This window comes from Carassius carassius, chromosome 43 (assembly GCF_963082965.1).
Source record: "Carassius carassius chromosome 43, fCarCar2.1, whole genome shotgun sequence".
In the NCBI taxonomy this organism is placed as follows: Eukaryota; Metazoa; Chordata; class Actinopteri; order Cypriniformes; family Cyprinidae; genus Carassius; species Carassius carassius.
The window spans coordinates 2574377-2598535 of NC_081797.1; the positions used below are offsets into that span (position 1 = coordinate 2574377).

Genomic DNA, 24159 nt, shown 5'->3' on the forward strand with positions numbered 1-24159 from the left:
TATTATTATTAATTTTGTTTTTAGCTGTAGTTATTTTAGTTATGTTATTTTGGCATTAGCTGAAATAAAATTAGTTTAGTTAATAGAATTCGTTTTTAAATATTATTGCATAAAATAAACAACTTTTAAAAGAAATATAATAAATATAGGGGCATAATCTATAAAAACTCTGTTTTTATTTTGGACATGAATTTATATTTTAGCTTGGCTCTTATTTTGACACCAATTATTATTTATGATTTATTTAGTTATTTATTTTTAGTCACTGTTATTACTATCACTATCTGTTTAATTGTTTCATAAAAATTTGTAAAATTATTATTAAATTAAGTTGAATAATATTAATATTATTAATTATTATATTTTATAATAATAATAATAATAGTATTAAGGCTTGTGAAGTGATTTAATCCATTTCTGAAGAGAAAGGTGATGTAAGGTTAGAAGAGAAAGAGTTTTACTTCCTAAAATAAATTAATTATATTTTAATTGTATATATATAAGTATAAAACTTCTGCGGCTCAGTGACTTGGATCCAGATGCAGGAATATTGAATATCAATTAGTATGATGAAAAGTTTTAAACAGCTCAAATTCTCATTGTTTCGTAACAACTTCGACAAAATATTTCCAATCCGCCCATAATGTTGTGTGACATGAACAGTGAGACAAATATGAATGGCACTTTTCCCGGCATCTCATGCCAATATTAGTGAATAATAACTGCAACAAACATTATTCATCATGACACGATAAATCACTGTGCAGTCTGTAAATCTGTGAGCATGATCCCATCGCCACATAGAGATGCTCGGACGATGGTCTGAGTCAGATTCAGTCCTTGCAAACAGCTCACAGAATACATGTACAACAAAACATCACTTCATGGGAAGTAGGAATCTGTAAATTTACCCATAAAAAATTTTGCAATTAGTTTTATCTATTTGTTTTATAATTCACCAGATAAAACCATTAAAACAGTCAATTAACACAATTATAGGGCTTGAGTACTGAAATTTGATTTGCATTTACTATTTATCTAAATATGTATTTTTATGCATATATGCATGGATGTGATAGATCTGTATAATATATATATATATATATATATATATATATATATATATATATATATATATATATATAATATATAGGGGTGCACATAAGTGGTCCACAGGTCCTCATTCATGGCCAAAAAATTTTTTTATTTTGACATAGACACACAAAGAAAATGTGTAACTAAAAATATTTTATATTTATAAATTACTATTTTTATATTTATGTTTTATGAAACTTGTCAGTGTGATATTACTCTTCTCTGCTGGGAGTGGGCTCTTCTCAGGGTGGGGCGGTCCGCTATCTTTCACTCCCCTAGTATGAAAACAAGACTAACAGACATAAAACATTTCCGTGTTTTCACACTGAAGTCATGTTACGAGCTGCCAAAACGTTGATCAGATTCGGGATCATCGCTAACAGTAGTACATCAGTGTTTGACTTAATCGCCCGTCCACTGCACAACAACAAACACATTATCATTGCATTTGCATCCTTCTGCATTGCTGGGACGTCCTGCAAAACGTCGATGTGTGCAGCACAGCCGTTCTCTTCTATCTCCAACCGTTCGTTCTGGAAGATCTCAAACGTCAGCTGAAAGCATCTCGTTACTCTTTTTTTTCTTCACCCTCCACCCTTCCCCTCGTTTTCTGAAAGATAATTTATTCTTTACGACCGTCGTGTCTCTCCCACTCACAGCTGCACGCTATCCATAAGATCATCCCGCGCTAACAGATTGCTAGTCTGAGATTTGTGTCTCTACCCGGTTGGTCCCGTGAAATCACCCACAGTATTCAAAAACAGAAAACACTGTCGAGATTAAACAGCGGTGTACATTTATATGCATGTTCTCTGTCTGATGCTTTATGGGCAATGCTAGGATATAGTTCTCAATCTTTCTAGAGAGGTCACAACCCGCTAAAATAATTTCACAAGAGTCTCTTTAAATGGTGATCTATTTGAGCGAATTAACGCTGCCTCAACCAATGACATGATTTGGGGGCGTGGTTATTCAATGAGGCGAACAGTCATTGGGTTTCACTAACCATTTGTGTATAAAAATCTGCGTACACTGAGTAGGATTTACTTGGAAAACTTTTCGAACTTTTCTTAATTTCACAAAGAACTACTGAGGAATGGCAAAGAAACATTTAACATGAACATTTGAAGTATAAAGAATGAAATAGTTTTTCTTGTAAAACGTACACTAATAATTAATAAACACATTTTTCACGAACATATCCACTTCTAAAATCTATTCTCTATTCTCTATTTCACATGTATACTAAATTTGATGCATCTATATACCATCTTAAATGCATTTCACTAATGATTTACAATAAGGTCCATTACTTCACATTAAGTAACATTAATTAATAACAAGCAGTATTTTTATTACAGTATTTCTTTTTATCTTAGTTAATAATAGCTAAAAAAAAATACAACTGCTCGTTGTTAGTTCAGGTTTGTTCAGGTCATCTATATGATATTAACAGACTTTTGATTTATACAATTTATTAATAAACATTGAAATTAACTAAGATTAATAAAATCTCATTGTTAACATATTTAATTGTTTGTTCAATGTTATGCAAATGGTAACATCTTGTAAATTGTTACTATATTTCTTTAGCCTATAACAAATAACACCGTAAATATGTATATATATATATATATATATATATTTCAAATTTGAATAAAACATTATTGGAGTACATTTTCCAAAAGAATTGTGTAGATATATGTGTATTTAAGTAAGTTTTTTGTGCATTATAAAAAAAAATAGATTACAGTACATTTTGCAAGAAAATACTATTTCAGTCATTCTACTTCAAAATTTTACAAATAATTCAATGTTTTACTTGCTGTTTCTTTGCGATTATTGTGAAATTTACTAGCAATTTCTGAGTGAAAAATCAAAAATTGATTAGAAATCTGATTAGTATGCAATCGTATCACTAATATACGTTAAAGCTAAACTGTAATTTTTGCTATGCTTGATGTGCAGAGCAGGCGGTTTGGGAAACCTGTTTGGAAACAGTCATTATCCCATTCCAAATTTAGACACAAAAATCACATACTTAACCTTGAATACGACTTTAGAAAATGGGATTGATTCACACTGTTATCTGATATTAAAAGTCAGAAATTGCAATATGAACTCATCATTTCTCATCAAATGATCTGAACTGCTCTTTACTCAATTGACCATTTTTAATTCTCCTTCAGGAGAAACATTTCACACAGTTAAGACTTATTCCTAAGTGGGAACTCTATATAAAAGAGCAACATTTGCACAATGAAATTGCAGAACATTCTGTGTTTTATTAGTCGCTAAGCGTTTCTAAGCAGTTCTAAACGAACAGTGATCTATTAAAGCAGTCGCTCTCTCTCACCCGTGTGAGTTACTGATGCATTGCTGTGGGATCGAGCCGTTTCTGTGTGAATAAAACTGCCGGAGGGGAACTCGCGTTGAACAAACCATCTTGACACCAGAACAAAAGGTGCTTTAGAGGAGAGCACACACACCATGGACTCTGTTTTTCTCTCTCATATTTTTTAATGACAAAATGTTTGCCAGAAACAGGTGGATTTATTTTGGGCAATCCGGGGTATAGTGATGGAGCTTAGATGGTTCCGGGCCCCAGGGCTTCAGACAACTAACAAAACACATCTTACTTCTGCTTTGCTGCCTGTCTGTAATGCCTTTCAGCCGAGAGCATGATGCTTTCCCTCGACTGACACCCTTAAAATCCATGAATGGACTCCAAAATAATGCTGTACTCACAGCAGAAAGAGTTTCAGCTTGTGCATGTTATATAAATTAAAGTAATATTTCAGTTTAAGGCTAAATATACATTTGGATTTAAATGCACCATTATTTAGACACATCCAATACAACTTTCATTGGAAACTAGTTTGAATAGTGTGTAGATTTACCTAAAAAGTTACATGTTTTTTATTGTTTGATAATGAATTATGAGATATAATTAGATATAGTAATATATAGTAATAATGCCTGAAGTATCATTTGAGATCATTTGAGAAACATCTTAGCATTTTTTGTACATTCAGTTAAAGTCATTGGTGACTAAAACAGTCTTTTATTTTATTGTATTTTAAATATATAGAATTTCTGTTTAAACTGACTTAGTTTTCACGGCAAAAATATTCCAAATGTCAGTCAACTTAGATCCCAAAGTCTGCAATCAAAAATCAGAGATCTCAATCATTTCTCATCAAATCCATATTCATTTTACAGCTCTAAGCTCTATACTTGTTCATTATTTCTAAGGAACTTTAGGAGAAACATCTGAGACAAAGTCCCATGCACTGAAGCACTATGAAAAAGCATAATATCTACCACAGTACAAGAGCAAATCAACCTAAACCCTCTTGTTTTTTTCTCCTTAATTCCAAAGATAACTCCGCACATGCCACAATCAAGCGAACGGACCACAAGATATCATAAACATGTGTTTTCCTCACAAACGTAAAGAAAGGCTGGATGGGCGAGCTGCTTGCTTGATTTAACTATGATATCTAATGATGTATGTTTCCTCCTCATGCCCTATTAAGATTAAGAGTGACTGGAACTGCGCAATATGGGCACAATATCCGGCCTCAAATATGAGTCAGATCGAAATATCACTGCCTCATTTTAGGCAACTTTCCCAAATGGGCTTCGAAGACATGGAAGTGGAAATCTGTCCCTGACACGGCCAGGAAACAAGCATAAAAAGCCACCGGCGCAATTCATCTTGTCATTTATAATGGGGAAATGGCGACGAGTCTATTCTTTTCGGGTTTAACGATCATTATGTTGAGAGGTGATGTGTGTTTAATGGGTTTTCAGGCTTCTGAAATACAGGAAACTGGTGTTGGGATTCATATTGATGTCATGTGTGCTTGAAAACACCAATGTTTGGGATAAAACGTAGTTGAAACCTTTTGCATTAAAAACATCGATTAATTTAGAAAGCAATCAACCAGCAGGAACAAAACAATGCAATAGTAAATGCAAAAAAATAAAAAGCAATTAATCATATAACTGTGCATAATATTGACAGAAAAGTCAATAGATTTGTCAGCTTTTAAAATTGAGAAGAGAAACTACTTCCCAGATCTTTTCTATTTGAAATCCAAACTCTGTTATAGTAATGCAAATTGTTTGTTCACTTGTTGATACTAATATAAAATATTATACAATATTATGTATTTAATGTAATATTTATTATTTATAAAAGGTTACATATTATGAAATACTAATAACATATTATATACTGTATATATAAATATATCAATTAAAACAATATTGTATATAATATATAACATGTAATATACAGTCATATTTTTTTGCATATTAAATATTAATGTAAAACATCAAATATATTAAATGATATAGATAAAAATATATATTACATAATAAATACTGATATAAAATATTCTATCATATAAATCTAAAATATTACATATTGTCTAACATGTTATGTAAAATATTTTATATAGTATACAATATATTATATAACATGCGTTTCAGGACCCAGTTTCCCAAAGAGATATTTTCCCCTGCAAAAACATCCCAGATGTCAGTCAACTTGATATGTATTTTACTTTTAATTGCATCGTATCTGAATAGAAAAAATATCAGTGCGGCACTTTGTAACATATCCAGAAATATACTCGTTCCACATTTCATGAACTGAGGAAGGATCTTTGAATCGCAGAGACTGGTTTAGCAAAGTCGGAAAAAGAAAAGTGGCCCGAACGTCTATGGCATACCTTACTGAGAACTACGGCTAGATTACAGCAAAGATAAACCCATGCTAACATGCGTCAGCTGACCAAATAAATTTAAAAATGACAGTGGTTTCGTAAGTCAACACATCATTAGCCATCAAACGATCCTGTTGGAAAAAACAGGGCCTACCCTCTACAAGACGTTTTCAGTCACAAACTTCTACAAAGTCTTTCTCTCGGTTTACACTTAGTACAAAAGAACACATTTCTACCCGTTAGCGCTTCGGTTCCTTAGGAGACTATAACATATAATATAGAATAATTTATTTTCAGTGTTCAAACAGATAGATCCAGTGTGACTGGATAACTAACATACTCTACCAGGTTCCAGTTGGCATTTATACATCCTCGATTTGCACTGAGCTCCTTAAACACAACGCAATGAGTTCCTCCGTGGCGTTTTGAGACGATGCCGAGTCCCACACTATGAATCCCAGCATGCACGGCTGGCATCCTGCAGTCCTTTAGCGCGAGTCAGTGCACGTACCTCCGGACTCGTACCTACCGATAGAGTTTAGTATTTTAACTCTGTGTTAAAGCAAATATACATTCTGCTGTGCAAAACGAGCCGAGCGATTCATTTGCAGGTGAACACCTCCGTCCTCTCGCTACAGGTGTTGCATTTCACAAAACAGCACCACTGGAATTTACAGTTGCATTGCCACACTTTGGTGTACTGATGCGTGTTGTAGCCCCGCCCACAGCACATGAGGTCACAACTGTCCGTGTGAGGCGATGTCCGGTTGCACAGCCGCCCCTGCGTCCCCACGCTGCCTGTTTTGGCGTCCTCTTCGCAGTAGTTGGGCGAGCGCTCGATGTAGACCAAGTCTGTTTCTAAGGGCTTCTGGTAACCGTCCGCCTTCTTCACTTTGAGGAAGGTGGGCTGCCGCAGGCGCGAGGCGCGGACCACCTCGACATGCACCGCTTTGTTGTACTTGTCCTTCAGGACGTAGCCGATCTCGCGGAACTTGGGTAGTGTGGTCCAGCAGGTTTTGGTGGTGCAGGAGCCCGACACGCCGTGACACTTGCACTCCAGCTTCATCCGCTCCTCCAGAACCTGCAGGAAACAGGACGAGTCTCGGTTAGTGTGTCTTTTATCAATAGGGGTGTCCCCGACTAAGGATTTTCATAGACAAATCGGAATTTTCGAATCTTGCCGATAATCGAATCATATGTTTTGGGGGCAAAAAAAATTTACCAAGAGTCAAGTCAGACATTCGAGAGTCATGATTACGGATGTTAACACATAGAAAATTTACAAGATACAAAAGTGGTAAATAATGTTTTACGTTTTGATTACAAAATGTTTTACATTAAACGTCAGCGAAACGCTAAGAATTCACAAACTTTTTTTTACAATAGTGCTCTCTTTATAACGTTATGTACATTATGTATTTATGTTCTGCATTTTGCATTATGTTCTGCATTTTTGTTTTGAGCTGCGTGCTGAAGATGACCAGTAGAATGAAGTAGCGGGTTTTTAAACAATGGGATTTAACTCGTCATTTATCTCATATAAAATACTATTCGTTATTTATACAACATAACGTTAATGTTACGATTTATAGTCTATCTGCACAAAATGCCCGGAATGCATGAACATGTCAGAACGTGTCAGAAAAACGGCAACTAAACTCTGACAATTCACAGCAGCTAAAACGAAATAAACAATATAAACACAATATATATATATAAACTGGATGAAATGTTTTTAAATCATTTGTAGGCTACCTTACTTGATCGAAAAAATCCAGTGTTTCACCCGTGTCCATTTGTGTCTTGTTAAATTTATAAATCCCTGCCGCCAAGATGTTTCTATCGGTCGCAGACTATAGAAAGTGAAACTTACATCTATAGGGGTGGTTGGATTTAAAATATTTATTTGAAGCTTCTTTCTTTTCAGATTTTTATTTACAGTATTATCTTAATAGGCTGTATACTTACTGGGAAAAAAACCAGTAGTTCTATGTGAAATCAGACATTTGAGCACCCCCATATAGCCAAAATGGCATGATCATAACACCCTGCGCGAATATTTAACTGTGAGATTGGTATCGAATCAGGCTCCTCCGAATCGAAGCATCGAATCGCCAACCAACCAACGTCAAATTAACCAACGCTGTGTCAGAGAAACTATTTGTGACCCTAATTGAACTATGGGATAATCCTGGCTTAGTCTAAGCCTTGTCTGTGAAATCAGGCCAATATGTATTATTATATGATCACTGTTTTTAAGTTTTCTACAATTACAGTACTATCAATTATACAACTGGTGTGCTGTGTTGGTCACCATTTGATATCCAATATAAAATACTAGCTTACAGTTTATTGTATTCTTCCTAATGTTTTAAAAGTAGTACTGTAAATGAAACAGAATGCATAATGCAATGGTAAATGCAGTAGTTCACTGTTGTCATATCTCTATGCTGGTCACAGGACCTCATCACAGTGCAAGACGGGCACATATTTAAAAAAAAAATGTCTCTACAGTTAACAGACAAATAATGCAACGTCAAAAAGCACTGGTTAAATGATTATTAGTTACACATCACAATGGAAAAGGTCGATGATGGCCACATTGCTCTGTCAAGAGTGATGCACATTCAACATACTTCAGAAATAGTATGAGAGTAAGCTATTCTGAACACTTAAACACAACACACGGAAATCAGCCTTTTTATGGTTTGCACTGGGCTGTTTGGAAGACAAGCAATGTACATGCAGTGGAAAAACCATATGCTGGTGTAGCGACGATCTAATGTGCTACATTAATACTGCTGAGACTTCAGACGCTCGCTACTGATCCGCACCAGCAGCTCTCTGCCAGTTACCCATCAAACCTACTCTTTAATTCTCTCTACCTTCCTGCACACCACATCTATGAGCAGGAAAAATAAATATCAATCTCCTATAACCAAACACCATGATACTCCCGGTTAGAAGTGGATTATTGAGCTATTTAATGCTTTGCAGATCTTTCACAGCAGTGAAGCTACCGAACGTCACCAAATGGAAAGAAAGCGGAAGAAACCTGCATTACAGATGGAGAAAGGGTTCAAATCATCAAGCACACATGTACAGTGCACTGCAAAGAAATGGAGATGTTTTATTTTTAGATTAACATTAGATATCAATACTGTATGAAAAGCTGAAAGACTTTTTCCAGACCCTTTTCTCTGTCTGGCACGATTCCTCACCAAAAGCAATTATTATGTCCCTGGAAAACACATGTAAACTAATTGATCAATCCCACAAAACTGTCTTGACCCAAGCGAGGCCATTGACAGTTAAAGTTGGTTGGGAGATCTTGATTTAAACAGGGTCTGTTCAATAACAAAAGAGGTCAGAAGGATTGTTCTGGCAAGACATTTATACTACAGTGTCTACCGTGATGTTTTGTACTTCCTGGCCTTTTCCTATGACTCATATCAAGCCTGCCAGTTTTCCATTTTAATAATAAAAAAATGGTTCCTAATTGGTCTCTAATTGAATTATGCTAAAAATGAACAGAATAAATATATTATTGCATTATAATTTTACATTTAAAAATGTAATTGTTCTAAAACCTATTGAGCTGGCCAAATAAACCACACTGTATGATTGTAAGGCATCTCTCTCACACACACACACACACACACACACACACACACACACACACACAGACTGCATGCATTATAGGGCATAATATTTTTTTAAAGACAGCATTGAAAAGCATAAAGTCTATGAAAGTTTATGAAAAGTCTATGAAAACCATGCTTTTTTAAGTTGCATACATATAACTGATATTGTGTTTGTGTGCACGTGTGTGCGTGTGTGTGTGTGTGATATATATATATATATATATATATATATATATATGTTTTGTTATTATACAGTCGGTTTTATATTTTACAATATTACTTTAAAAAAGTAGCAATATAAAAGTAATAATATATAATATATATATATATATATATATATATATATATATATATATATATATATATATATATATATATATATATATATATATATACTGCTTTTTAATATTCCTTTATATATTTGATTTTTTATTATACTTTTAAAATTTATTTAAAACATGCATTGTCAAAATTACAAAATTAAAATTAACATTACATAGTATCTAAAGAAAAGCAGCTCACTAGGTTTTGAAACCATTAATTAAAAATAGACCTCTAACACTAGCTTTCTCTATTCTTTTTCTTTTTCGTCCATCTGTTTTTTTTAAATCTATTATATAATTAACAAAATTAAAAACCTTGCTACGTGTACTGCGTTAAGCTAACTGACTTGTCGTAGCTTTTGCTTATTATTGCTCTTTTGTTGATTCTGATTGACTCGGTTGGGCTAAAAGCGTCTGCTAAATGACTAAATGTTAATGTAATGTAAATGTAATAACAAGTAGAATGTCTTAATTCTGCCATGCAGTAATTATATTTCATAAAATGTAAACTGGATTTTTATCCATTACTTAACCAATTAACAAATTTTCCCTTGTAAAACACTGATTATTTGAACACCCGTACAATGTTGAAATCAGTTCCACATGGCTTCAATGCATCAATGTTGATTCTGCAGAGAAATATGTTCATGACTACCGTGGATTCAAGATACAACGAGCCAGCGTATGCCCTCAGGCAACAGCTTTTCGAAATGAACGATGTGTTACTTCACAAGCCGTCCGAAGGCCCGCGGCGCTGTTTACATTTGCCTGGATACACTTACATCCACAGCGCTAATATGGACCAGTTTTGGCCCTGGCTCGCTCCAACCACATACACGTATGATAGCAATTGAAATTCCAGAGAGGCAACTTCCATCTTCCCCCATCCAGAGTCATATGGTACGTCCCGTCCCCCATAACCTATGATGCTATGGCTCCACGATTGCCATTGTGGGTCCTCTATAAAAGATGAGAAAAAAGCCTGACTCAATGGAGCGAGGGCTGTGTTTTCAGTGCTGCAGAAAGACTCGCAATAATATCCTGTTACAGGCTTTAGACTCGATGATTCCATGCAGCGGCCCGCGATGGGATTGGCCAGGCTCCAGCTGGCAACCGCAATCCTGGGGCTCAGTCCCGGCTCGGCTCAGGCTCGCTCACACCATAAAGCCCTGTGTTATTAATTAGATCCATTTGTCACCAGAGTGCATGCGGTTCTGCTGTTTCAGTTCATGTTGTTTTGTGTTCTTGGATGACTAACAGCTATCAAACAAACAAACATGGCCAGAGCGGCGAGCGGCCAAACCGAGCTTGAACCGGGATCAAGGCGGGAACCAAGAAAACACGCAGTAATTGGCTGAAATGAAACAAGTTGCTGAAAATGGCTGACTGTTGGGGAGCGATCAAGCTTGCTTTGGGTTGCTCAGTGGGGGAATCATTTTAGATGCCACCTGAAACACCTGTTTTACATGGGAAGAATGAACTGCGCCACCCACAATACGGCGAACGGTTTTGGAGGACCGTCAAGACTAGCCACACCACACGTCTTTGCAGAGCCAAACTCTAAAACGCTCTTTAAGCTGAAAAAACTGACATCGAAGTCTAAATGCATTTGTCTTTTCAGCATGAATTAATGGATACATTTCTAAAGAATTCGTTATTTGTTTCTTCAACTAAACGGCGGCCAAAAGGCGCTTCCAAGCTTCAACGTTTTAAAGCTTCTGACATCTAAAACAGATTAAGTAGCACTGTCTGGAAGATTTTCCCAACCGTGCAGTCAAACAAAATGGATAACTGTTTGTGAAAGGCAACCATGACCAATGTTGGTAAACTGTCAAATTAAAATGCTCTAGAGAGATAACAAATGAATGCATAAGAACTTGTCCCTGAAGATTTTATTTGTTTCTTCAAGGCAAAAACTTCCAGGCTTTAAAGTTCTTCAAACAGCTTCTGAAGCCTAAACAGATTAAGAAGAATTGTCTGGATGCTTCTCCCAATCGTGCAGTCAAACAAAGCTTTTGGATGAATGGTCTGGCAGTCTTGCAGAAACAACGTTGCTAAATGTCAAATCGAAATCTTTAAGCTTGTGCAGAAAAAAGCCTCACCTTCCGGCCAGCTTCGTTGTTATGAAGGTTCATCAGCCGTCTGGCATTTTTTTTTATCTCCCGTGCATCCACGAACTTCCTGGAGAACTCAATGCCGTATTTGATGTCCGCGGAGCATCCACCCCATTTCCAGCCCTCCTCCTGATTGTAGTAGCCCTGTTTCTCCCTGTCGCAGCCGCAGTGGCTCATGTTACCCTGGCTGCATGCGGCTGTCACGGCGTGGGCGACCCCAGCGGCGGTGATGGCGTAGGTGAATGCCGCCTCCCTGCTGCCTGGGGGGAAGAGGGAACAGGCTGTGACATCTGCTCAACAGGACTCAATCACCAACAAATTTGCATGCACAAACTAGCAAAACCAACATTTTGTGGATGTGCTGGGTAGTAACTGATTACATGTAATCTGGATTACGTAATAAGAATTAAAGGGTTAATTCACCCAAAAATGAAAATTAGCTCATGTCTTACTTACCCTCAAAGCATCCTAGGTGTTATGTTATAAATTGTCCTGGCTCTTCTAAGAGTTACAATGGCAGTAGGCGAGTGTTTTTGTTCAACAGTCCAAAAGTAGTCTAATAAAGCATGTGCATCCGTTATGAAAAGTGCCTCACAAGGCATTAGGGGGTGAATAAAGGCCTCCTGTTGTCCGATGCATTTTTGTAAGAAAAATATCCATATTTAAAACATTAAAATCACTTTTTTCTCACCTCTGCTGAGTGTGATATGTGCAAGCCATTCTAGCGGATGATGTAGTCAGTATACAATACGTTGCGCATGCTCCAGTGAGAAGCACATTATTTAGAATTAGAAGCACAAAACGAGGATTTGTAAAGAAAAACATAGGAGGATTTCAATTTAAGTCAAGAATAGACTGGTTTGTCTTTGCTCAAGGAAGGAAACGTTGCTTCCTTTGCTCCTGTAAACAAACTTGCAAGACTAGCATATCTCACAGGCATGCACATGTTTATAATGTTTTAAATATAGATATTTTTCTTACAGAAATGCATTGATTATCTACAGGAGGCCTTTATTCATTCCCCGGAGCCATGTGAGGCACATTTTATTATGGATGCACTTTATTTGACTACTTTTGGACTGTTGAACAAAAACACAAAAAAGAAAGTCATATACATGTAGGATGCTTTGAGGGTAAGTAAAACATTGGCTAATTTTCATTTTTGGGTGAACTAATCCTTTAAGTACTTGTAATTAGATTATATTATGTTTTAAATGCTCATAATCAGATTACAGTTACTTGGATGGATTACACATTTACAGATTATTCCCACAATAGCAGTACATTATTAATTATTTATTGATTCTCCCTAATTCTTTTTCCCTTTTTAAATTTTTTGTTGATGCAGAGATTGCCAAACCTTTTTTTCTGTCAAACCACTTTAGTGGTATGGAATAATAATAGTAATAGTTTAGAGAAGCAATTTCAAGTGAGAATGTATGATTAGTACAAATTTCTGTGTAGCTTCCAAAGATGAAAATGTGTGATAATTTTGTATGATAATGTGTGGGTTTCATCCCAGCTGCCGAATAGTGTTTCTGTACACCTTTGGGGAAAAGGCTGCAGCTGTTAACCAGCGGCCGCAGATGTTACTCAGAGTGTGAGAAAGAAAAACCAAGGTGCTGTCCAAAGTGCTGAATTCTCCTGCCAAAGCACCTTACAAACCCACCACAAGAAACACAGTGAGGTACATTTGGCCCTCCGTTGCTGCTGCTGGGACAGCCGGCAGGTTCCACTCACACACATACATCTGGATCTTTATTTAACGTGAAACATCGAGCAAACATAACAGGACATTCACAGTAGGTCAGCTCAACAATCATGGGAACAGCAATCTCTGGTCATCTCAGCAGAGCCAAACTCTCTTATCAAAAGCTGTCTTTCTAAAGAGAGGTGTGCTGTTACTTTAAGTGATCACATGTATGATTTTTACATCCTGGATAGAAAAAAAATGGAAAGCAACAAAACAGACTGCATTTAAACAGACTGTTTGATAAAGTTGAGGTGCAAAATTTTGAGCGCATAAAGAATTTTAAAAGATTCATATTTTAAATATGTTTAAACATACAAATAAAAAATGTTGAAATGATGATGATATGAAACCAAACCAGTAGGTAGCAGTTTGAATGAGTGAGTCATTTAGTCCTTCATTCAACAGATTTGTTCAAACGACTGATTCATTCAGAAACGACGCAAGTGACTACTGTCTTTATGAATGAGTAACTGAATCATTGACTCACTCGATTCGTTAAAAAATTTGTATTCATTCCGTAACGATACACTGCCATGTGTTGCTGGGAGACACACAATGGTTCTGCTGTGGCTTTGATTGGAACTATTTTCATCAGCAAAAATAAGCAAAAACAGGCAATTTTGTGTCTAACTAACATAATTTTAACTTCTTGTTTATTGAACTACTATTGTATAAAATCACATTGCAATCGTGTTGAAACATTTTAGTCGTGCATTGTTGCATACCTAAATTATATAGTATTATTATTTAAAATGTTGTTACTCTGCAGAGTGCATCTATAACCTTCTGTGTGTGCTGTTGCACTCATTTGTTTTGATTTCTGCATTCTGTTGTTGTTCAGATGTTGTTAGTTTTGAAGTCTCTCTCCCAAACTCACTCAGGCTGCGCAGGCCTCATCTCGCACAACATAAATATATTATCAGTCTCTGTAAGTGTGACCGGTCCATGCCAGTCATGCAGAAAATCAACTAATTCCGGTGTCTGGCTGGTCGATCGGTGCATCACTAGGCAAAACCAATCTTAACACCATATCAACTCCCAAGAAACCAGCTACAATACCCTTGCAAGCACATTAATCATTACAGTTTTTATTTCTAATACATTTGCAAAGTTGTTACAAACCCGCTTTGTGCTTTGTCATTGTGTTGTATGGACTGTAGATTAATGTGTGGAATAAAAGTAATTTACATCAGTTTAAAATAAGGCTCCAACATAAAACGTGAAAAAAAACCCAAAGCGTTATGAATACTTTAATACATTTATTAAAGACTATGGCCCTAAGGTACTCTGCACAGCAACTTTTCAGCTTAAATCGGTTTTCTTATGGATTACCTAAAGACTCCTACGATTTTTGTCAAGATGCTGGTTTGCTGTATCCTGAACGATACATATATCGGAGCTCGAGGCAAAGCCTTATTGTCTCATTTTCTCCCAATATTGTTTATTTTGTCACTACATGCTGGAGTAAAATTAACTGTTTGCCTTCCACTGGCGTCGATCATAGAAATGTAATATCTGTCTCCTGCATGGAGAATTAATCACTGTTGTCTTATTCGCATAGACCAGTGCATGCTGCATTGTTTAATGCCTGCTCTATGAATATAAAGGCGCTGCTTTTAGCCAATCTCATCTCTGAAAAAACTTGGACTTCCTGTTTTTAACTGAATCGTGGCATAAAGGAGATGATTGACTACTGTTTAATCAGATTAGTCCTCCTGGATTTGGAACTATAAATATTCCGAGGTCATCTGGCAGAGGTGGTGGTATTATTGCTGTCTATAATCAGCAGTACTGTTACCATTCCTCAGTTTTCTACATTTGAGTGCTTGGTCTTAAGTGGCTTTGCCTCTACTTCTAAAATAATGGCTACTGTCTACAAACTACCTAAAATTAAGTCACATGCAGATTGTATGTCAGATTTTGCTGACTTTTTGACAATGCTGACTCTGAAGTTCCATAGAATCCTTATTGTGGGGGACTTCAATATTCATGTGGACCAAAGTGACTGTTATGGCAAAGGAATTACTATCATTAATGGACTGTTTTAATTTTCTGAAATTTCCAACGCATTGCAAAGGTCATATACTAGATCTTTTGCTTACAAATGTCACATTTGAATCTCAGCTATCATCTGTTGATATTGGTCTGTCGGACCACTCGGCTGTCCTCTTTGATTTGGAATAACATCGACCAAGTGTGCGTACCACTCGATCGGTAACATTCCGGAAGTGGAAATCTATTGATCAAACAGCTTTTTCAAATTATGCTGTTTCCATTTTAGGTGATTTGCATTTAACATCGTTGGACGAGAAAGTTTCACAGTTGAATAATAGTCTTATTGCTAACGTAGACACCTTTGCTCCTCTGAGGACACGTAAGGTTACGTTTGCTCATTTGCCCCATGGTGTAATGACAATCTGCACAGTAAGAAGACTGCCTGTAAAATGAAGCGTAAATGGCGTCTCATTGGCTTGAATGTATACTATCTAGCTTGGAAGGATCATCTGGGTGATTACAGAGCACTAATTAAGACTACAAGATCTGCTTATTTCTCTCAGACTATTGAAAACAACCAAGGAAACCCAAGACACTTGTTTCAAACTATTAATTGTCTGCTTCAAGTTAAAGCTGTTTCCACAATGCCTGTTTCTTTTTTTAAATTCTAAAGTTGATAATGTTGGTAAACAAATTTCCATTTTTACCTTTTTCTACTACCATGTCACTGTTCACCAGGGTTCACTGGTGTTCTTTTTACTAACTTTCCTCAACTGAGACTCTCAAACGGGAGGAATCTAGCATGAAATCTACCACTTCCTTGCTTGACCCTATTCCCACTAGCTAATTCAAATCTTGCTTTGATGCTTTGTGTCCTGCTGTTCTCAGAATTATAAATGACTCCTTACAGACTGGGCTTGTTCCAGCAGCATTAAAGATTGCTGCTGTAACCCCTATACCAAAAAAATTAACTGTTGCACTGGATGACTTCAATAACTTTCGTCCTATTTCAAATCTCCTGTTCTTGGCAAAATTACTTGCTTCTTATTTGTGTAACCATTTCACAGTTAATAATCTTTTTGAACCTTACAGTTGGGTTTTTGTAAATTTCACAGTACTGAGACGGTCTTGGTCAAAGTCACCAATGATTTGTTGATGCCTTCTGACTCTGATGCAACATCTATTCTTATTCTTCTTGATCTAAGAGCCGCGTTTGATACCGTGGATCACAGTCTATTACTTATTCGTCTTGAAAGAGTGTTTGGTGTGTCTGGGACTGCCTTAAGGTGGTTAAGGTCTTATTTTACTGACTTCTCCCAGTTTGTTTCTATGGATGGTTATAGGGCTGAGATTAGCTCTGTCTCAACTGGCGTCCCTCAGGGGTCTGTTTTAGGTCCTTTACTTTTTAACATTTATTTGTCACCTCTAGGCCACCTTTTGAGATTGCTCGGCCTTCATTACCATTTGTATGCATACGACACACAGATTTATATATATGCAAATCCTCATGAGTGCCTTGACATTGCTCATTTGTCTGACTGCATAACTGAGATTTAAATATGGGAGGATAATAAATTATTATGTATTAACAGTGGTAAAACTGAAGTTATGCTCATTGATTCCTGTTATCAAATTTCTAAAGCTGGTTGTCTGTTCCTGACTCTTGACTGCTCTGTATTGGAAATTCAGAGTCGAGTGAGGAACCTTGGAGTTATCTTTGATGCAACTATCTCTTTTGATTCTTGTGTCCAGAGCACTTATAAAACATATTTTTCCACCTCAGAAATATTGCAAGATTACGTCCTATGTTAAATTTTACAGTCGCGGAAATGCTGATAAATTCCTTTGTTGTCTCACGGTTAGACTATTGTAATGCTCTTTTAGCCGGAGCTTATAAATCTACACAATGCAATATGTACAAAGTTCAGATGCCAGGATCTTAACTGGGACTAGGATTGGCAGTCAAATTACTCCGGTGTAGAGGTCTTCACAGTGAACCCGAGACCCGTCGACCCGGGACCCATACGGGTTCGGGTCTATATTTTAAATGATCTGGTCCGGGTCGGGTTCGAGTCTATAACCTCGGGTCCCGGGTCTGTTTAACATTGTGTGTAATACCTGTGCGATCGGAGTCATCGGACTCGGAGAACACCCGGCCGTGATCAAACACTGCTTGTGTTTTTTGTAACTTGCAACTTGTAAAATTAGGAAAAGAAAAGAGAGAGCCAAAAAAAAAGCACTCTCTCTCTCTCTCTCTGCCCTTAGAATCAGAGTGCGCAGACTCAGAGTTAATGCAAGTGCACGCATGGTGATAATGCTTGCAGACTTGACACACTAATATTTAATATATTTCAAATCAGCAACACAATCTGAGGTGAAATGTCACATGAATGTTTTCTATGATGCTAAAATTGCGTTAAAGCATATTTTAGGTTGATACAGCTAGCTGCGTGTGTAGTCTCGATCGCGTTTCATGTTTCTATGGCAACCAGTGAGGGACACTTTGACCGCCAAACCACGCTTTACATTTTCTTCCATTTTTATAATAATATAAATGAACCGTTTAAACTTAAAGTTTTATTGGTCAGATTAAGACTCGACGCAGAGCAGAGAGCACAGAGATGTTAGCAAATAAATAACATCAGCGGCCATGGCATTGCACGAGCTACAGTATCGTTATTATAGTTCAAAAGGGCAAACAGTTGAGGTTATTATGCGAGTTAACTCGAGTCAGAATGTACGTGTGCACAGTTGCATCTGTCATCCATCACCGTGACATCAAGAGGACTTTTGAAGCTGAAATAATGAGTGGATTAAGCTTGGACTTGGAATAACGAGAGGAATAACATGGATAACTTTCTTGTCGGAGGATTGTAATGCATCACAGACAGTCAGGTAGAGAGACTACGGCTCCTTAAATTAGGTAAGACAAAAAGCTGTATTTTTCGCAACAGGTTTATTGACTTGTTATAGTAATTTAAGGTGGAATATATGACAATCGGGTCCAGTCGGGTCTGTGTCTTCCCGACGGGTTCGGGTCCAGCTTTCAAATAATAGACGGGTCTGGGTCGGGTCCGGGTAGGCATTTCTCGGATCTACACGGGTCCGGGTCCAGCTTTTGAAATATTAGACGGGTCCGGGTCGGTTCGGTGTAGTACATTACGAGTCTCTTTCGGGTTCGGGCATTAATTTTTGGACCCGAGAAGACCTCTACTCCAGTGTTAGAATATCTGCACCGGCTCCTGGTCAGGTTTATAGTGGATTTCAAAATTATGATGCTTACTTTTAAAGCATTACTAGATGGTCTGGCACCACATTACCCTACAGAATTGTTACAGCCATGCACTCCTAGTCGTAGATTGCGTTCATCTCAGTCAAACTTGTTGGTTGTTTCTCAAACATTTCTAAGATCTATGGGCTTTCTCTTTCTATGCTCCTGTCCTTCTTTGCCGCTTGAACTTAGGGAAGTTTAGTATTATGATGTTTTTAAAGTTCAACTTAAGAATTTTTTTTTTTTACTTGCATTTGCTTGTTGATTTTGTATTGTTTTTTTATTATATTGGTTATATTGTGTTCAGCACTTTAAGCACTTTTAAAGGCGCTTTATAAAATAACATTTATTATTATCACTTTCGCAAGACACTGTAATTGCTTATTTGTATCTATTAATGAAAATGTATGGCTTCATGAAATTTACATTTCAAAAATATTACAAGTAGAAATACTGAGACCATAATAATCAACCAGTCAGCTTGTGACAGCAGAGAAAACTTTCAATCCTCACACACTGGCATGTACAAGTCTTCGACTCAAACACACATACACACAGTGTAATGTAATCGCAAAAACAGGAAAAGAAGATTAGTGCAAATGTAATGGCAAAAGCACAGACTAGCGTTTGGCTCCCACATGCACACACACGAAGACTTTAGAAAAATGAAGGGGTGTTGATGGACTGTCACCCCTGTTGTGTCTGGATCTACGACGGCTGCTAATGAGACCAAATTATGTAGAGAAACTGAAAGAGCAGATGCAGAATCTCTATTTGAGGCCAGTAAGTTCTATGTTCAGAATATACTATTTATGAAGCATACAGTCTATATGCAGTATATGTGCAGTAAACAACAGGGCACAGTGGATTAAATAATCTACTTTCCTTTTCAGTGTAATTACAGACACAGAGTTTTCATCTCTTTTTTTTTTTTTTTGGATTGGCAAAAAGTTGAGACATTTTTACTCAAAATCTAATTGGCTATGCAAAATATTTTTCAAAATGTTCTTTCTTTCTTTTTTTATGATTTTAGTTTTTTGCCTTTATTGCGATATAGGACAGTTAGTTGGCAGGAAGTCAAGTGGGAAGCCCAACCATATCCCAAAATTAGCATTTTAACACAGTTAACGCAGGCAAATTAATGACATGAAAAATATTTAACACAGTTAATGCAGGGGCGGAGCTAGGGTTGCACAGTTACAGCTGGGGCGGAGCTAGGGTTGCACGGTTAAAGCTGGGGCGGAGCTAGGGTTGCACGGTTAACGCTGGGGCGGAGCTAGGGTGGCACGGTTAACGCAGGGGCGTAGCAACGGTTGCGCGTTAATGCAGGGGCGGAGCTAGGGTTGCGCAGTTAATGCAGGGGCAGAGCTAAGGTTTCGCACTTAACGCAGGGGCAGAACTAGGGTTGCGCAGTTAACACAGGGGCGGAACTAGGGTTGCGCTATTAACGCAGGGGCGGGGCTAGGTTTGCGGAGTTAGCACAGTGGTGGAACTAGGGTTGAGAAGCTAACGCAGGAGCGGGACTAGTGTTGCGCAGTTAATGCAAGGTTCGAGCTAGGGTTACACAGTTAATGCAAGGGTGGATCTAGGGTAACACAGTTAATGAAGGGGTGAAACTAGGGTTGCACGGTAAATGCAGCTGTGGAGCTAGGGTTGCACAGTTAACGCAGGGGCAGAGCTAGGTTTGCACAGTTAATGCAGGGGTGGAACTAGGTTTGCGCAGTTAACACAGTGGTGGAACTAGGGTTGAGCAGCTAACGCAGGGGGGGACTAGGGTTGAGCAGCTAACGCAGGGGTGGAACTAGGGTTGCGCAGTTAATGCAAGGGTCGAGCTAGGGTTACAAGGTTAATACAGGGGTGGAACTAGGGGGATGCGGTTAACGCAGAGGTGAAAATAGGGTTGCATGGTTAATGCGAGGGCAGAGCTAGGGTTGCACAGTTAACGCACTGGCAGAGCTAGGTTTTCGTAGTAAATGCAGTGGTGGAACTAGGGTTGTGCAGTTAACGCAGAGGCAGAGCTAGGGTTGCGCAGTTAATGCAGGGGCGGAGCTAGGGTTGCACGGTTAACGCTGGGGCGGAGCTATGATTGCATGTTAAAGCTGGGGCGGAGCTAGGGTTGCACGGTTAACGCTGGGGCGGAGCTAGGGTTGCACGGTTAACGCAGGGGCGTAGCAACGGTTGTGCGTTAATACAGGGGCGGAGCTAGGGTTGTGCAGTTAATGCACAGGGCGGAACAAGGGTTGCGCAGTTATTGTAGAGGTGGAGCTAGGGTTGTGCAGTTAACGCAGGGGCGGAACTAGGGTTGCGCAGTTAATGCAGGGGCAGAGCTAAGGTTTCGCACTTAACGCAGGGGCAGAACTAGGGTTGCGCAGTTAACACAGGGGCGGAACTAGGGTTGCGCTATTAACGCAGGGATGGGACTAGGTTTGCGGAGTTAGCACAGTGGTGGAACTAGGGTTGAGAAGCTAACGCAGGAGCGGGACTAGTGTTGCGCAGTTAATGCAAGGGTTGAGCTATGGTTACACTGTTAACGCAAGGTTCGAGCTAGGGTTACACAGTTAATGCAGGGGTGGATCTAGGGTAACACAGTTAATGAAGGGGTGAAACTAGGGTTGCACGGTAAATGCAGCTGTGGAGCTAGGGTTGCACAGTAAATGCAGCTGTGGAGCTAGGGTTGTGCAGTTAATGCAAGGGTGGAACTAGGTTTGCGCAGTTAACACAGTGGTGGAACTAGGGTTGAGCAGCTAACGCAGGGGTGGAACTAGTGTTGCGCAGTTAACGCAAGGGTCGAGCTAGGGTTACACTGTTAATGCAAGGGTCGAGCTAGGGTTACAAGGTTAATACAGGGGTGGAACTAGGGGGACGCGGTTAACGCAGAGGTGAAAATAGGGTTGCATGGTTAATCCGAGGGCAGAGCTAGGGTTGCACAGTTAACGCACTGGCGAAGCTAGGTTTTCGTAGTAAATGCAGTGGTGGAACTAGGGTTGTGCAGTTAACGCAGAGGCAGAGCTAGGGTTGCGCAGTTAATGCAGGGGCGGAACTAGGTTTGCGCAGTTAACACAGTAGTGGAACTAGGGTTGAGGAGCTAACGCAGGGGTGGAACTAGGGTTTCACAGTTAACGCAAGGGTCGAGCTAGGGTTACACTGTTAACGCAAAGTTCGAGCTAGGGTAACGCGGTTAACGCAGGGGTGAAACTAGGGTTGCACAGTTAATGCAAGGGCAGAGTTAGGGTTGCACAGTAAACGCAGGGGCAGAGCTAGGGTTTCGCAGTAAGTGCACGAGCGGAGCTAGGGTTCTGCAGTTTATGCAGGGGCAGAGTTAGGGTTTCGCAGTAAGTGCACGAGCGGAGCTAGGGTTCTGCAGTTTATGCAGGGGCAGAGTTAGGGTTGGCCACCCCACTCACAATTGCTGCTTCTCTCTCTTTTTTTCTTGACATGGATTGCATTCATTTAGACGCAAAATGACCACATTACACGGGAGACTTTTCAGATGCATACTCCACTTCGTGCCAGGCGCAAGTTAAACAAGCGCAGAAATGGCAGCGGTGATGAGGAGCTTCAGTATAATTACAGTGAACTGCAGTCGGATTAGATGTTGTCAGGCAGTTTGTCAGTAAAATTAATTATTCTGTCCTGTCAGCCATTACACTGTACTCATAGCACTAGCTCTTCAATTGCACACACAAATACAGCCTGTGTTAATTTCGTATTAATGCACGTTCAGCACCGGCAGCTCTTAAAGCAATAGCAGCCAAATAAGCTAATAACCAGCTGCTCTGATGCCTGTTATTTAGAGAAACAAAATAAAAATAGAGGAAATAATCTATAATCAACTTTGAATATAGTGTTGATGATTTTTTTTTTTCATTTCTGTTTATTTCCTACTTACTGAAAGGCACAGGTAAATATGCAATTTATTATAATGAATTTATGTGAAGATTGTTTAATGTTCACTTAAAATAGAAGTTGTTTTTTTAAGTCTAATAAATGTTAAATTCAACAGCTCTCAATTACGTTGTAATGTTGAATGGCTATAGTCAATGGTTAAATATTAGGAAAGAAAGAAAAAAGACATCAGTAGGATTGGTATCAGTAAAACTCACCTTCATTCATAAAAAAAAAGATGCCACTAAACAAATATAAAAATATATTGTTTCTACACTAATTTGAAGATTGAATGTGAAATTATTGCAATATAAAAGTATATTAAAAAACTTTAATATTAGGTGGGATTAATCATGATTAAAGTAAAAAAACAAATCAACTGATAGCATTGATGAATTTGTTTTATTTTACTGTAATTTACATATATAAGCATAAGTTTAAGTTAGCATATATATTTTGTATTTCCAATGTAAAGTGAAAAACACAACTTTGCTGCTTTCAAAAGCAAAAAATAAAAAACAAAAATGAATACAAGCTCACAAACAAAACGTCCCAATACCAGTCTCCAAGATTTTCTAAAAATACAGTCTTCCCCAGCCTCACAATCTTTCCTATCCATCGCGCAGGCGGTGCCCAATCAGGCTGCTGTCCACATTGGGTTAACGGTACGAGAGGGCCATACTCACAAATGCCAAAGTGAATAAAGCACATCAGAGGAGGCCAGACCCAAAGCCCTGACTCGACTCCAGCTAGAAGCACCCTGGGATAGCCTCGAACCCTGCCAGTGGAAAACTGGACTGACCAGAAAACCCTCAAAGAACTTGGAAGGGAAGAAGAGAGGAATATTAAAACAGATGTCTAATAGAGTTTAGTGGCAAGTGTCTGCGACAGAATCCAAGATCTCCGCTTTGTCTCTGTTTACCCTCGCTTTACGTATATATATATATATATATATATATATATATATATATATATACACATCCTCATGACCTTATGTAGAGAGGGTGGGTGGACGACTGCGTCTGTCAATGCCGGCTGACCGCTTTGGCTCGGACGGACGAGAGCGAACCACTAAACAAATCACGTTTGACACGGCTGAGGAGATTTACAACCTCAGAGAGAACAAACAATCCCGTTGAACCCTACGATGGCCTGGGCAGCTCCAAATGCTCCATTCATGCCGCAGAACAGACGTAGCGCACTTGAGGGACGCTACGCCCACCTGGAGGGCACTTTGAGGCCGGAGAACACAGCCAAGTTCTGGTAAATCTGCTTTTCCTGCTACATCTGAGGTCAGCGAGAGCATCGAGAAGAGTTATGATGAAGCTACAGTCATCAAATGA

At 38.4% G+C, this 24159-nt stretch overlaps 1 protein-coding gene across 2 annotated transcripts in view; it reads right to left on the reverse strand.

Annotated features, from left to right (window-relative positions):
• Positions 1–5448: 5448 nt before the first annotated feature.
• wnt7bb (wingless-type MMTV integration site family, member 7Bb) overlaps positions 5449–24159 on the reverse strand; it is a 41944-nt gene continuing 23233 nt past the window's right edge. Inside the window, exons 3-4 of one of the 2 annotated variants that reach the window (XM_059536035.1) lie at positions 11901–12172; positions 5449–6912 (exon numbers count right to left, since the gene is read on the reverse strand). In XM_059536035.1, coding sequence (XP_059392018.1) covers positions 6433–6912; positions 11901–12172 — 752 coding nt within the window. In that variant the 3' untranslated portion in view covers positions 5449–6432. The remainder of the gene's footprint in view (positions 6913–11900; positions 12173–24159) is intronic. The other variant, XM_059536036.1, reaches the window with a different exon arrangement.